This window comes from Henckelia pumila, chromosome 4, assembly GCF_033568475.1.
Source record: "Henckelia pumila isolate YLH828 chromosome 4, ASM3356847v2, whole genome shotgun sequence".
NCBI classification, from domain to species: Eukaryota; Viridiplantae; Streptophyta; class Magnoliopsida; order Lamiales; family Gesneriaceae; genus Henckelia; species Henckelia pumila.
The window spans coordinates 87900672-87916193 of NC_133123.1; the positions used below are offsets into that span (position 1 = coordinate 87900672).

At 37.2% G+C, this 15522-nt stretch overlaps 1 protein-coding gene across 1 annotated transcript; it reads right to left on the bottom strand.

Annotated features, from left to right (window-relative positions):
* Positions 1-10770: 10770 nt before the first annotated feature.
* On the bottom strand, positions 10771-14508 carry LOC140864745 (lipoyl synthase 2, mitochondrial). The gene is made up of 4 exons (XM_073269086.1): positions 13984-14508; positions 12709-12920; positions 11667-12046; positions 10771-11136 (listed from the first exon to the last, which is right to left on the bottom strand). Exons 1-4 carry the CDS (start codon positions 14424-14426, stop codon positions 11008-11010), a joined length of 1164 nt encoding a protein of 387 aa, XP_073125187.1. The 5' UTR covers positions 14427-14508; the 3' UTR covers positions 10771-11007.
* Between the last annotated feature and the right edge of the window lie 1014 nt (positions 14509-15522).

The window sequence follows — 15522 nt, forward strand, 5'->3', positions numbered from 1 at the left end:
CAGCACCAGAGCAGCTTGTCGTGGTACGACAGCCACGAGCCGCACCTGCGGTTGATCCTCAGACTATTCATGCCCAACTCAATCGACTGGAGCAAAATATGGAGCAATTTTGCTATCGAACTGATGTATTCATGGACTATATGGTGGGCTTTACATCCATTTTGGAGCAGCACTTTCTAGACACATCACTTTATGCCGTGCCATTTTCTCTGCAGTCTTCTTGGCCTCCACGGGACCCACCACCGTCCAATCCCCATGGTGATGATGCGGGCGATGACCACTGACGGTCGTTGCCATAAGTACGTGTATTCACTTGTTCTTTTATCGATTCATTGTACATTAGGGACAATGCACGAATCTAAGTTTGGGGGGATTTTGTGTTAGTTTTATTTTGTTGGTCAATATGTGATGTTGCTTTTTAATGGAATTGTTTGTCGGATCCTGCAGTTGTGTCATGTTTTTTATTTTTCCTAGTTCGTATTGTGTTTATTTCTTGTTGCATTTTTGTGTCAGTCCTTATATTCGTTTGTGTGTTTGTCTCTTTAGAAAATAAAAAAATTGAAAAATTAGAAAAGAAAAAGAAAAATGGCCTATGATGATGAGTTGAAAAAAATAAAAAAGAGAACATAATCTAGTGTGGCGACATTGTATCTTGAGTTCTCACAATTTATGCACTATAGCCTTGACTGTCGATACTCCTGACAAGTAGAAAAAGTTATGTGGATTTTGTAAGTTGATTTGATAGTTTGACTCTTAACTTTGGTGATTTATATTCAAGACTGGGTAGACTGATACAAGCATATAAATAATTTTGGCAATTCTATTGAAAAAACAATTGAGTAAATAAAAAGTTGCCAAAGCAACCGAATATTTTTTTTTACAACTCTATTCGGGCCTGGAAAGGGATTGAAATCATAATCACCAATCCATGGCTAAGTTTGCGGATAAAATGGGGTTGATGCTCCATCCAGGCTATAGACGAGGGGATTAAAATCCGAATCCTATCTTTAGTTATAGCTAAGTATGCGGGTAATTTATGGGGCTAAATGAAGACCAGGTGCAAAATCCGGTGATTTTATGAAAAAGCTGTGATAACTGAAAAAGTCCTTTTGATTTGAACGAGTAAAATTTGAACTTGGTGGAGAGTATTTTGAAACTAGAGGGCAGGGTTAATGATTCTTTGAGGCTTACTGGCTGCATGATTTGATCAAAAGTTATGTGGGTAGATAAGATTGACTAATCACATACGCACGAGAACTCTTGAGAAAATTAGCTACACATGGATTAATTGTTGAACATCTGAGGTCGTTTAGTTTATTAAAGTTTTATTGCTTTTTTGTATGCTGTCTAGTTCTTTGTTTAATTGTTTTGTTTCGTTCGGGACTAGCAAAAGTTCAAGTTTGGGGGGGGGGGGGGGGTGAGATTTGATTAGTGCAATTTTTGCACTTATATTTTATATGATTTGACTTGGTTTTGTTATGTATCGAGCGATATTATGCATGTTTTCTTGTTGTCTGTGTTGTAGGAATCTAGGTAACAATCAATTTTTGTTGAGAAAATGAAGCAAAAAATGATGTAATAAGGAATTTAAACAAGAGAAATGAATTTAAGGCCGGCGCACCCGCGCCCTTTAGGAAATTTCCGAAGAATTATGCACCCGATCAGCGCACCCGCGCCATGTTCAAAACGCATTAGAAATAAATTTTGGTGGAAGGTCAAGTAAAGTCGAACCTCTAGTATTCATCTCTTATTGAATTTTCATATTGCGGAATCATTGTTATTTAATTTTAATTCTTGAAATTTTTAGTTTTATTAAAATCAAACCATTTTCGTAGATCTACATAGGATTAGGATTTTATTACAAATATTTGATATAATATAATTTTATCCATTCTCTGTTGGATCTATTTGGATTCATTTTCTTTATTAAAACTTGAGACCGTACGCTTGCGAGCGAAAAACACGCAACAAATATATAAGGTTTTAATCGTTCTGGGTTGTTTTAATGGAAGAAGTAAGTCGTAATTGTGAGAAAAACAAAGATCAAATTCTTGATTTATCCGGAACTTCCAATTTCATTGGAAACTCGATCTGGACAACTTTGTTAGGATTGGTTTGTATGAACCCATTTTGATCTTTCTTCAGTTTGTCCTTAAAATATCATTTATTTTAGTACTTGGTTTTGTTTGACTTGTTATCACCAAAACTTAGAGTTTGATCTCCAACAATTTCCCCCTTTTTGGTGATGTCAAAACCAAATGACTTTTATCAAAAAGATTTTCCAAAATTATTCTTGCATAGATAGAATAAGTTTTTGGACAAAATAAATGTCAAAACATAATATCTTCAAAACTAATCAGATTGATCTGCTTGTAATGATTGATATGCTTGTCATACTCTGATTTGTATCTTCAAAACTAATCAGATTGAATCAGATTGATCTGCTTGTCATAATTGATCTGCTTGTCATACTCTGATCTGCTACTTCTTCTTTCTTTTTCCTTTAGCTTTTGTTGAGGTAGCCATTCCCCCATTTTTGGCATCACCAAACTCAGGTAGAAGATCAAGAATGACTATGAGCTGGGTACCAAAAGTATCGTGAAGCTTTTGATGATTTGTTTCATTGGAAGCTTGTATGCTATCAAGTCTGCGAAGTATGTAAGAATATTCTACTGTTTTATTTCTTCGTAAATGCAGCACATATTCAGAAATATCACTGACCATTTTTAGCATACTTGCCTTGAAGTCTCTCAAATCTGTAGAAGTTTGAGTTGTCTCGGTCTGCAAATCAGATACCAGATTGAATAGTTGAGTGAGAGATTCAGACAGAAACTGAGTTGGCTGGACATCGATTTGTTGTTGAGAACAATGAGAATCATCTTTAGAAATAAGATAATCACATATCTGAAGCGGTGGAGGAATAACAATAGTAGGCGCAGAATCAATATCTTCCATAATACCAGATGAGGTAACTTGATCTGAAATAGAGATCTTAGAAATAGTGGCAAAAGGAATTTTCAACTTCTTATCAAACATAATACTAATAGGCTTGAATAGAGTGTGGATTGGATCAGTCCTTATTACTTTGGAGATTGGAGGTAGATCCAACACTGTATTTCCTTCCAAATTTGTCTTCAACAATTTTGCAGATGAAACTTGAAATTGTTCTGCAGCTGGAACAAATGGAATAATCGTTGTGTTCGGATCAAAGTTGATTTCCTCAGAGTTGGAGACCATCATCTGTTCTGTAGGTTCAGTGAGAATATCCTCAAAATTGGAAGGACTACTATCCATTAATGAGGCATCCAAGTATTGATCTGCAGATGACTCCTCCGCCTGAGTTTTTATTACTGGTCTGCTAACTGATATTCTTCTGCCAAAGGTTCTACAGCAGCAGAGTCAGTCATTTGAGCTTCTTTTGGAGGAGAGAATGATCAAACATTAGGGAGTGGCAGTGAAATATGAGCATTAGAAAAAGTTATGATATCAAAGTCATTTGTATCAGACAAAATTTCAGATGAAATAGTCTGAGTTAAATTGGCTGATGAAGCTTCAGCAGGAAAATCTTATCTCATCATCTGAGCAATAGTTTTCATCAAAATAGCATCATTTTCAAGTTGACTTATTGCTGCAGTTTCAACAAAAACATCCAAGCTTCTCGGATCAAACTTTGCTCTTTTATTCTCAGATAGGCTCGCAAAAGACTTTCTTTTAATCTGATCTCAATGAAATTTCTTCTTGTCAAGCTATAGAAATATCTTGAGTTTCAGCCCACTCAAGAATCTTATCATCAAGAGCAACAATGCTTGACAGCATGTTCATTGTTTGGATGTTGGAGAAGTTATTTTTTGTTTTGTGGAATACCCATTGATAAAAAAATCTTCATCTTTTTATTTGCACTTTTGGTGATGTTAGTGGCAGCAAGATCAATAAGTCTATGTGAGTTGGAAGTGCAGGGTGGATCAGATGAATCACTTGGTTCTTTAAAGAATCTAAAAACCATAAAAACTTCTGATTGTTCAAAATAATCTGTCAGTTTAACGTAAACGTGTGTGTCTGCCATGTCATTCCAGTTTCATGCAACTTCAAAAGAATCTGCCCTAAGAATGCTTAGAGACCTATGACAATTCAATGCAAGTATCACAATCCAGCACTCCATCATCTCAACAATCCCAAACAAAAACATGCACTTTCTTGAGATTAATTACGTACCTCCGGATTTTGCATCCGATATTTTTAATAAGCCCCAATAATTACCCTCAAACTTAGCTATAACTAAGATAGGATTCGAATTTCAATCCCCTCGTCTATAGCCCGGATGGAGCATCAATCCCATTTAACCTTCAAACTTAGCTATGGAACAAAGATTAGGATTTCAATCATTGTCCAAGCTCGGACGGAATTATTATTTTAAAATTTCAAATTTTCAACCCCATGGAATCCGCATACTTAGTCAAGAACAAGAGATTAGTATTTCAATCTCTGCTCGTAACCCGGATGAAGTTAACTTAATTTTCAACAAAAGTTTTTCAAAAAAATATATGTTCGCCCAAGATCATACATGCAATGTCTAACAATCATCGAGAATCCAAAGACACTATCATGATCAACAAACACCTATTGTCGTGCAATGGTCAAGCAAACACGAACTTCATCAATTACATCGCTACACTACACCAATCTAACATGTGTGCTTAAAAATATTCACGATTCAACCAACAGTTTCTCATGTTCAATCAAAATCAACATTTTCTAAAAAAAAAAAAATTCACAACTCTATCATCATCGGCCAACAATCATCATTCTACTTATACACACAACACAAATACAAAATATAATAATATGCATGAATACGAACTATATGCAATAAACTAGACCAAATGAATGCAAACAACAACACAAATAAAACTAATCTACCCCCCATACTTATCCAAAGCATTGCCCTCAATGCTTTAGAACAATGAACAGAATGCAAAACAAACACACAATAAAAACAAAAATAACACTCCCCTGGTTGCGTATTCGTCCTCTTCCTTCTTGACAGTATCAGCTGGGGCAGTAGCAGCAGACTGTGTATATCGGCAGGCTCGGCAAACTGGAATGGGAAAGAAGTAAAAATTAAATAAAAAAAAATTTAAACTATGCAAAAAGAAACTAAAAAACAAGGTAAAGAACACTGGGTTGCCTCCCAGTCAGCGCTAAATTTATAGTCTACAGCCCGACTATGCAGAAGCAACCATCAAAGAGCGGCTGCCACCCATAGTAAGAATCATACGACTCTACGTATGGGTCTTGATTTCCTTCGCCCTCAAGCTTGGTGTGATATTGACATGGAAAGCTCGTCGGTCCAGCAATACTCGGTATGAATTTTTTTTTTGGAAGGAGACTCCGAATCTTGGCTGAAGCTCATAGAGGATGGAATACTGTGGAGTTGGCATCAATGGAAAGAAAGGATCTTCTAACGGTGTACATGGAACGGCCATTGACGAGGTCAAATCTGTCTTCTTGTATGTATCCTCCTCCACTGTCATGTGTGGCTCTCCTTCACACGAAGATTCCTCAAAAATTATTTCTTCTTGCTCTGACTCAGTTACTTCACTCTCTTGGCAGATCTCAGAAATTTGTTCTATAAAACGCTCAATCTGTTCATCCAAAAGACTCAAAGATTTAATGCGGCTTTCAAAGAATTGATTTGTCTCTATCTGTTGTCGCACAAGATTCTCCAACTGAGCCACATGATCCTCAAAATACCCTACACACTCTTCTTGACGCTCCGGTGGTTGGTTCGAAATTTTTTTAGAGTTGATATCTGGAGGATATTTGTGACTCCAACCTTGCAATGAAGGATCCCAATGCCAATGGTAGTTGAAATCCGCCATATCATTTAACAAGTGCATAGCACTATCTTTATCTTTTCTTAACAGGTGACTGCCAGTGGCCAAAGCTCCATAATCCACCCAACTTCTTGTAATTCATCTAAACCACCATAAAAAATCTGAGTGAGCGTGTAGTGAGAAAATTGATGACATTGAAATATGTTCGCTAATTCATTGAATCTCCCCCAAGCAGCATAGAAAGGCTCTGAGTATTGTTGGCCAAATCTTGTAAAAACCTTTCGATGATCCATCTCCAAGCACCTCACAAGAAAAAGAGAAAAAAAATTAAAATTTAAAAATAATCAAAGGAACGAAAAAATAGGAAAAAAAATGTCTAGTCTCAAGCAAATAATCTATCCTAATATTAACTAAAAAGTCCCCGGCAACGGCGCCAAAAACTTGACCGGCTAAATCGGTGTGATATGAATCTACTGGCAAGTGTACCAGGTCAAGTAATAGTAAAATGGACTGAGAGTCCAAGTATCGATCCCACATGGACTGCAGTCAATTCTCAAGAATTAATTATTTTACTTAATCTAGACAAAATCATAAAGAGCAATTTTATTTAAATAAAATAAGAATATAAAATAAAAACTGCTTAAGAAATAAGAATTAAAATAACTGAAGATAAAAATAATTAAAACGAGACAACCAAAACACACGTAGGTACCGAACAAATCATGTAACAAGTAGTCGATTCAGGACTCAGATTTAATCTTAATTCACGGGAATTATCCTAATTTATTCAAAGGACTATTTCTAGAACAATCAAACCTATTCAAATATTGATGAACTAATTTTTCGTAATTCTAATCAAATTTGAATGCATTAAATATTTGTAAAAATCCAGTTTACACCCAAACCGCACACTGAAACCGAATTCTATTTCTAGTCGGTTTTACAATATGTTGATTATCAACGTGATCAAAATCAAAACCTCCTCTGTCGACTTGAAATTGATTAACATGCAAGCAAACAGTTGATCAGACTATTCACAAGAAAAATATAAATTTGACAATCAATAAAATAAAATCAACTATGAAAAATTCCAAACAAACATCCAAGTTTTCTACATAAATTTGTTCGGCACAATCACGTCGTCTTGGTTGAAAATAAACTACTCAATAATTAAAAATAATAATTCAAAAATAAAAATAAAAAGAAGAAAAGAAAAGAAAAGAAAAATCTTTTCTCCCAAGCCTTGTAGCCGCCTCCCTTGCGTTGTCTGCGCTCTAAAACTTCGGAACCCTCAAAAATATGTTATATCTTGTATATATATGGTTCGGAGCGCCTACCAGTTAATTTCCTTCACAAAATAGGACTTTTCGGAACAAAACTGACCCCGGAACATGCACGCGCGCGCCCTGAAAGAGCCTCGCGCGCGCGCAGCAATAAAAAATAGAGTCTGAACATGAAACTCGCGCGCGCGCGAGCTTGATTCTCGCACGCGCGCAGTACAAAGTTTTTGCGCCGAGCTTTTCAAAAATTCATATCTCGAGATCTAGCCGTCGGATCGAGCTAAAATTTGGACAGAAGCTTCAAAACATCTTGAACAAATGGTGAAGATCGAATTTGGATTTATCTAAAATTAAATTTGATTTTTCGAACAAAGCTGCTCCGTAATTCACTCTTCAACAATTCATTTTCCTACAAAATTAATCCGGGGAGTGAAATACACACACGTGTACTAAAACACATAAAAAAACATAAAAATAATATAAATGCACACAAAATAGACATATACCTATCATGAAATAATGCACACAAAATACACTTATCACCCTCGATGTATTTGACATTCGGGCCTTGATGGTAGAGATAAAGCTGCTCCGCAGGGGTTAGGAGGTCCTTTAGTATCCATACTCCCCGGCAGGAGGCCCCGCCCTGAAATATATTTTCCCTGGCACCAAGGGGACTAGAGCCCTGTGCAGCTTGATAAAATGGTGCCAGAGGTCGGAAAGCAGGGGAAAGGGGAGCCACCTCTTCGGGGTCACTTAGGATGACCATGTCTGGTTCCTCCATAGTTTTCCTTTTGCGGATCAGGAGGGCGGAGGGATCAGTAGGAGGGGAGGCAGGCTCATCGTCTGCCCCGGTTTCATGCACAGGCAGTACGGCGGGAACAACAACAGGAAGTGAGGGGGCAGGCACAGGACCAGTTGGGGATAAGGGATGCTCTTGGGCCTGGTTCTCATGTGCCCGGCGTTCCTTGGCCAGTTGGAGAACTCTCGCTTTCCTGGCTGCCTCCGCAATCCTGGCTTCCTCTTTTTTTTGGGCAGCCGCCTTCTCAGCTATCCGCTTCTCGGCAAAGGCTTGCTTCATTAGTCGGGATTTCTTTTTTTTTTTTCTTGGGGGCTGGTTCTTCTGCACAAAAGAAAATAAGGGTTGTACATTAACAAGGACAGATAAATAAAAACAAGTACGTAGGGGCGACAAAGCATACCAGGAGTCGGGCCTGGGGCCTCATACTCGTCAATTATCCGGTTCACCGGATCCACTACCCGGGCACCGAGCCCATGAGTAATCAAACTTTTTTCCTCCAAAAGAGGGGCAGAGGGAAATTTCTTGTTTTCCACCAGTTCCTGAGACCGGAGATAGGGCTCCTCGAGTTTATAATTTTTTGGCAGTTCGGGCTGGGGAGGAATAGATGTCAAGAATTGGGTGGGTCTTGTTCGGGAAGAGGGCAATTGAATGTAGAAAAATCTCTCTTTCCAGCCCTTCCAAGACGAGGGAGTGTCGTCCAGGAACCGAGCATTCTGCCGGGCATTCAAAGAAAAGGCTGCCTCGACAAACCGGCAAGCGTAGTAGTAATGAAAAACTAAGGGGGTAATGGCCAGATTGTGCATCTTGAAAAGCACATATGTGGCAGCCATCATCCGGAAGGCATTTGGATGAAATTGGCTTAAGGGCACATGGTAAAACTGGGCAATTTTATAGTAAAAAGGATGTATAGGGAAACGGAGTCCATTCCTAAGTTGTTCCCTGAAGAAAGTGTAGAAGCCCTCGGGGGGCTGGTCAGCCTTGCCCATGGGGCCTGGGATAATGATAGAATAGGCGGGGGGAATGTTACCCATGGCCCGAAGCTCCTATATGGACTCTGGGCGTAGGGTGCTGGTGAATTGGGAAAACCAGGGACCCTCAGGGTTTGATTTGTGGGAAGGTAGAGGAAGGCCAGATCCAGAACCTTTAGCCTTGCCTTTGTCCTTAGAAGTCCCGGTTTGGGCCTTCTTAGGACGAGATGAAGAGGGGACTAGTCTCAGTATGGCGGAGGAAGTAACTGAAGGAGGTGAGTGGTGGCGCAAGGCGGCCGAATCTACACTAGCAAAGCCGCGAGTATTGGCACCGGAGGTAGATGATGCAGATTCTGACATTTTCGAGGGGAAAGGAAACTGGAAGGGAAAAGGAAAACTTATTGGGAGATGGGCAGAAAACTTACAGAGAGAGGTATGCATACTGACACAAGGCTGGCATGAGATGTATCAAAGAGTATGCTTGTCGTACAACGACCGTGATCACGGGACCAAAATGCTTTAATGGTTGCCACATTTACGCATATTACATCACCCCTAATGAAGTAGATGACATTTATTTGCTATGCTTGATATGTTATGTTTAGACACGCCAATGCATTATGTTTTGTTATGTTTAAGATATGCATATTTTCGTTGAGTCTTTAGACTCACTATACTTGAATGATACATATATTGATAATGTGAATGAGATTATTTATGATTATATGGAAGGACAGTAAGGGGAGTATCCGATTCAGCGAGGAAAGATGCACGGGTGCGCTGTCAGAAGAACTACATTGTTTTGTGCATCTTTAGAATTGTGTCAGTTGAGGAAAATAAATTTTATTGCTATGTTTGTTGGCAAAACATTTTTATGATGTGAGGTTTTTATTACCGTTTTATCGATGCACAATTCATTGAAATAAAAGTTTTCATTTTTTTTTTGCATTTTAAGAAATTCTTTTAAGGTAGTATGTTTAGTAGCATCCTCGAGTTTTGGGATGTTACACTTCTGGCAAGTTTTTTTAATTTAAAATGGTCAAATCCACCTTGTTGTCTATTTTTCTTGAGCTAGACTAGTTTAGTCTTGGAGCAGTCGGCCTGGAACAAGACTGGAGCACTCCTGGACAAGACTAGAATAGTCCCGAAATTTGAGTGACTAGTTGAAACACGATTAATTGATTTATGGGAAAACTGATGAACATGAAAGTTTTAGCCATTTGTCTTAGCTTTAAAACACATACTAAATCATTTCATTTGGATAAGGGAGCTGAGAGATATGACCACTAAACCAGAGCTGATTGGTCAAACTGTTTGTTGTTATAAATTCGTCCAGTTCAATGTTGAAGTGCCAGTTTGACCTAACTAACATCCGAATTGGTTCAACTGATCTGAAATATTACTTGAAGTTTTTGAGTTGGCTGTTCAACGGTTTTGGCGGCTAGTCATTTGGATAATAGAGCCATGAGATATGCTCGAAAAAAAAAGCTGCACTAGAAATTATTTTTCAACACTTTATCACTTTCAATTTGTGATCAACCAACTATATACTTAAGTCAATTTATATATTAAAAATACAATAAAAAGTTTTTTATCATCAAAATCAAGATTGCTAGCATTTTCGGATCCAATTGTTTAGTTCCCAAAGGAATAGCCCGCGTGACCGAAAAAGTCAAAAGATAAAAAAATATCTTTAAAAATTTTTATTTTTATTTTTTATAAAAATTGCAGCTTTTGGTTGCAAAATGGTAATTGAATTTCTAATTTTTTGCCTTTTGTTTCTATTTTCAAAGATAAAAACAAAAATATTTTTCAAAATTTATCGAAACATCAAATAGTTTCTATTTTTCTGATAAAAACACTTCAAAAAGATTAACTTATTGATAATTTTTTGAAAAATTACAGCTTAAGTGGTTCAAAATCTACACAAGAACACGGCTATACAAGTGGAATTTCTACATGTAAGACTTACATATATAATCTTTGTTTAGCAGCGCAGACTACTAATTCCTGTTCAGATACATGACAATTCAGAAAGGGAAAAAGAAAGCCAGTAGAAAGGGACAGAGGTCTTCCAATTATTGCCCGAGACATTTCAGTTGTCTTTAAAATTGAACATGAGATCAAGGTCCAGACATGGAAGCCTGTGAAAAAGATGTGGCACGATCCGATTCTATCATAGATTTAATATAGAATTCCCCAGCTTTGTATGAGGACCTCACCATTGGCCCAGATGCAACATATCGGAATCCCTGCAAAACACCAAATGAACCACGTTTTCGTAAGAGACAAAAGCATTCAATGTAAATTCATCAAAGAAGTATACTTTTCATAATCATTGTATTAGATAAGCTTTTGAACAAAATCTATGACAAACATGCATTTAGGGGGACGAAAGTAAGGAAACATAAAAGATATTAATAGATGATAAGTATTATTAAATTCTCAGAAATCCTGAAAGAACAAGTCTAAAAGGATGCTAAACTATAACTCGCATTAGTTTAACAGTGACAGTCTAATTATTAAAAAAATAACAAGATGAAGAAATGATAGATTTCATAACAGCATCCCATCAATAATTGTCCTCCGACGACAAAATAATTCTTCCCAGCTACGATGGAAATGAAAATAAATGAAATGCTTGCAGTTGTGAAATAATACATGTGGAGGGAATAGGATCTATATGACGAGTTTATTGAAAGTTGAAACCAAGCAATAAGCCAGTTCATCATACACAAGAAAACCTAAAGTGATCCAAAGCAGCGTAAAAGAAGAAACATACCATTTGCATGCCAAGAATTCTATATTTCTCAAAGGCCTCAGGGGTGATGTATTCTGAGACTGGCATGTGACGTTTGGATGGTCGCATATACTGACCAAATGTCATTACATCAACACCAGCTGCCCTCACTTTCTCCATAGTTTTCACAACTTGGTCAGGTGTTTCTCCACACCCCAACATTATTGAAGTTTTAGTAAGGGTACCAGGGAAGGCGTAGTCCTTTGCCATTACCAAAACATCCAAGGATTGCTTAAAATTAGCACGGTGATCGCGTACCACACTCTGAAGTTCCTCGACAGTTTCAATGTTATGTGCAAATACGTCTAATCCAGATTTGGCAACTTTCTCGACGCAATCGGGGTCACCTCGGAAATCAGGAACTGAAATTTGAATACAAGTTGGTCAAGAGATTGCAAATTGAGGCACAAAGTTTCATCTGGACATTGCCAGCATTCGTTGCTTTTATAATGCCAGATTCAATTTGCAATAAAAGAAAGCAATCAAATAAAAATGTGAAATAAACACTTCTGGAAGTTCATTAACTATTTATTTGAGTTAAATCAATTCCAACATAATCATTAGCATAAAAACTTTAACATGAATGTTTCCAAGAAAAAATTCAGAGTTTAGATGTAAATCCTATTGGATGAGGAATCAGCAACATAATTGAAGTAGAGATGAATCATGAATCTCATCAAATATTTCATCTTGAAAGTATGTAAAAATAAAATACTCTCAGATTTTTTTAAACAATGAAATACTCTCCCTAAATACCGCATATGTCCAGATCAAGGTTTTCAAAGGTAACAATAGTGAAGTGGAGTTTAAACTTTATTCTTGGATGATTTGAATTCAACGTAGATTTACAAGAAGAATGGCAATACATTATGCAAAAGTTGTTTCATTCCCGATTATTATCTACCACTACGACTAGTTCTCTTTTTACTTTTTTCTATCTTCTGAGTCCTGACAACTGGATTTATTATTTCCAGCTTCGTAAAAAAAAATTTTGTAGACATTATGGAAACATTTTAGATCATACCCAAAGCCTCTACAAGCATAGTTGGCTTCATTTTCTTCAATTTCTGCACGGTCTCTGCAAAATGACCACTTCCTTGATCAGGTAAATCATCCCGATCAACACTAGTAATGACCACATAATCCAAACCCCAGGAAACAATAGCCTCAGCCACATTTGTAGGCTCATTTGGGTCAGGTGGAGGGGGAGTGCGTGAAGTCTTTACATTGCAAAATCTGAATTTTGAGTGAAATTATACCAATTAAACAGCTGCAATTTTCAAGTATCTACAACATTTTGACAACTCATATGAATGAGCAACTCAACCATCCAGAATATAAAGTAAACAACTTTCTGTTAATTTTCAGAGATTAAAGTCTTAAAATGCCAAAAAGAAATAAAGGTTTTACATCTCTATATCAATTTGACAGAAGCAAAGGCTCACTAGTAGTCACTGACAGCAACTGTTGCTAAAGAGAACAATACTACTACATGAGTTCCACAAAAAATTTGGATTGCACAGAAAATTAAGCTAAGTAAACATATGAAAAAGTAAAATCAACAAGTAAAACACCTTGCCAGCCTAAAAAATCCTACAAAAGGGAAAAGGTTGAATCTTGCTCCCGCGCGTCCATCAATTCAACAAATCATGTTCTTAGATGCAAGTTATCTGGGCACCAATAATAGTTAATCAAAAAGAAATATCAGCATCTGACACATTCATGTACGTTATACAAATTTATCTGCACCACATACAACAGTGGTGCGTACCCAATGAAGATCACATTGATTCACACTACACGAATTTCCCAACGAAGATCACATTGATTCACACTTACACGAATTTCCCAACAAAGATCACATTGATTCACACTTACACGAATTTACACAAAGCTACCATTTGGTGTTACGAGTGAGATGAATGAAAGATGTGTATAATCTTAAATGCACTTGTCAACTGCAAACAATTGTAGAAAAAAAGTGTTATATTTCTAAAATTCCAGTCACATCAAGGCAATGATGCACTCATGGGTTAGGACTAGGAGTAATGCCTAATCCAACCCATATGCAATGACCTCACGGAACATGAGATAAATTAAGTTAACCAAAAAATGGATGAGTAAAACACTTTGGCTCATCCCATTTTATCTATTATATCAAACGTTGCCTAAAGGAATACAACAATTCCCATTGATCTCTGAGATGATTCATCACAAAACAAATCCAAAAGTACAAAAATTTAAAAAATTAAATAAAAAAATTGAAAAGATGATATACAGCTTATAGTTAAAACATTACCTACAGCCCCGAGTACACGTATCACCAAGAATCATGATCGTGGCAGTAGCGGTTCCCGTTTCGCCACCGGACCAGCATTCCCCCAAATTAGGACACTTCGCCTCCTCGCAAACCGTGTGCAATTTCAATTCCCTGAGCCTTTTCTTGATCTGAGTGTACTTTTCGCCCCCTGGGATCGACTCCTTCATCCATTTGGGCTTCGGCAGTGGCTTCTTCTTCGTGCCAACCTCCACCGAATAATGGTCTTCGAATTGAAGCTTTGTGAAGTGGGCTAGCGTAGGTGACTCCGCAGCCAGTCTGCGGCGCAAACCGTCGAGAGTTGGCGGGTAACTTTGGGAATCGGATAGCGGCGGAGACGGGATTGTGGATAAAAATTGGGTGAATCTTGTGAGACTGAAAAGTGAAGATTTGGATTTCAGAGATCGAGTGGCGAGGGAATTCATTTTTCCTTTATGATTTTCGCCACGATTTTCTTCCTCGCCTCCTCTCCTCTATAACTTGACAAAAGTTTCCTGTTTTTGTAGGTACGTACACACAGGGTCCACCCAACTTTTGAAATTTGGTAATTTCATTTTGTAATGTTCCAAAATCCAGAATTCTAGCTATCAGAATTTAATTCATTATTGGGATAATTCTCAACTTAGTTCCTTGTTTAGGCGTTTTTCTATGTTTTTCCTCATTTTTTCATTGACCTAATTTAATACTTTATTTTTCACCGTCTTTCCACAATTGATCCTTTCGTCCAATCAAAAGTCAAAACTAACGAGATTTACCTGCTTAACCGGTTAAAAGTTTACTTCTCACCTCCTTCAGGCTTCAATTTCATTCTCCACCGACACTCTAAACCTAATCTACTCCTCGTTCTTGTAGTTTTGGTGGCCCTTCAGCTGCGATAGTGTCTCTCCACGGGCGGCCAACTACAGCAGTTACCCCATTCCGACAGCTTAGGGCACAGATTGATTTGGAGTTGTTCTTGGGCTCTTCATTTCTACTGATCGGTGTGTTCAAATTTAAGATTTTTTTATTTTATTTTTTCTTTTCGGGAATGAGTTATTTCACAAATTATTGATTATTAATTAGCTTCTTATCCATCCATACCTTTAAAAATCTTGATAGTGCTAAAGCAGATTAATTTAATTCATGTTCACATCACATTGCACACACGACTAATAGGATTTTATATACACGTAATTTCATTATTTTACATAAAGTAGTTTTTGTGTTGAAATTATTTATAGCATATATTGAATCTCTTTTGTTTACCGTTGTTATGTTAATTATCGTGTTTAACCAAAGTCTTGATTTTTCTCTTAGTTTCAACTTGTTAATTTTTATAGCTTGTTTGTCCAAAATTTTGAGGAAAGTTCATTTGCAGGACTGAAATTCTATCTAAGCAGCGTTTTTTTTAGTTATTTGCAGGACTGAAAATTCCAAAAAAAGTTTATTTGCTGATTACACTCGATTTCGTCTTGATGAGATTTAACGGCTCAACGTAGTAAATCTCGCTTGTATGAAACTCCAAATTATGGTAATACACAC

What these genes read in the sequence shown, in the direction of transcription:
- LOC140864745 (XM_073269086.1), bottom strand. Translation starts at nt 14,426, where the DNA reads ATGAATTCCCTCGCCACTCGATCTCTGAAATCCAAATCTTCACTTTTC. An exon ending in ACGTGTACTCGGGGCTGTAG is followed by an intron (nt 12,921 to 13,983) that starts GTAATGTTTTAA and finishes CTCAAAATTCAG; the next exon opens with ATTTTGCAATGTAAAGACTT. An exon ending in GAATTCTTGGCATGCAAATG is followed by an intron (nt 11,137 to 11,666) that starts GTATGTTTCTTC and finishes GGTGTTTTGCAG; the next exon opens with GGATTCCGATATGTTGCATC.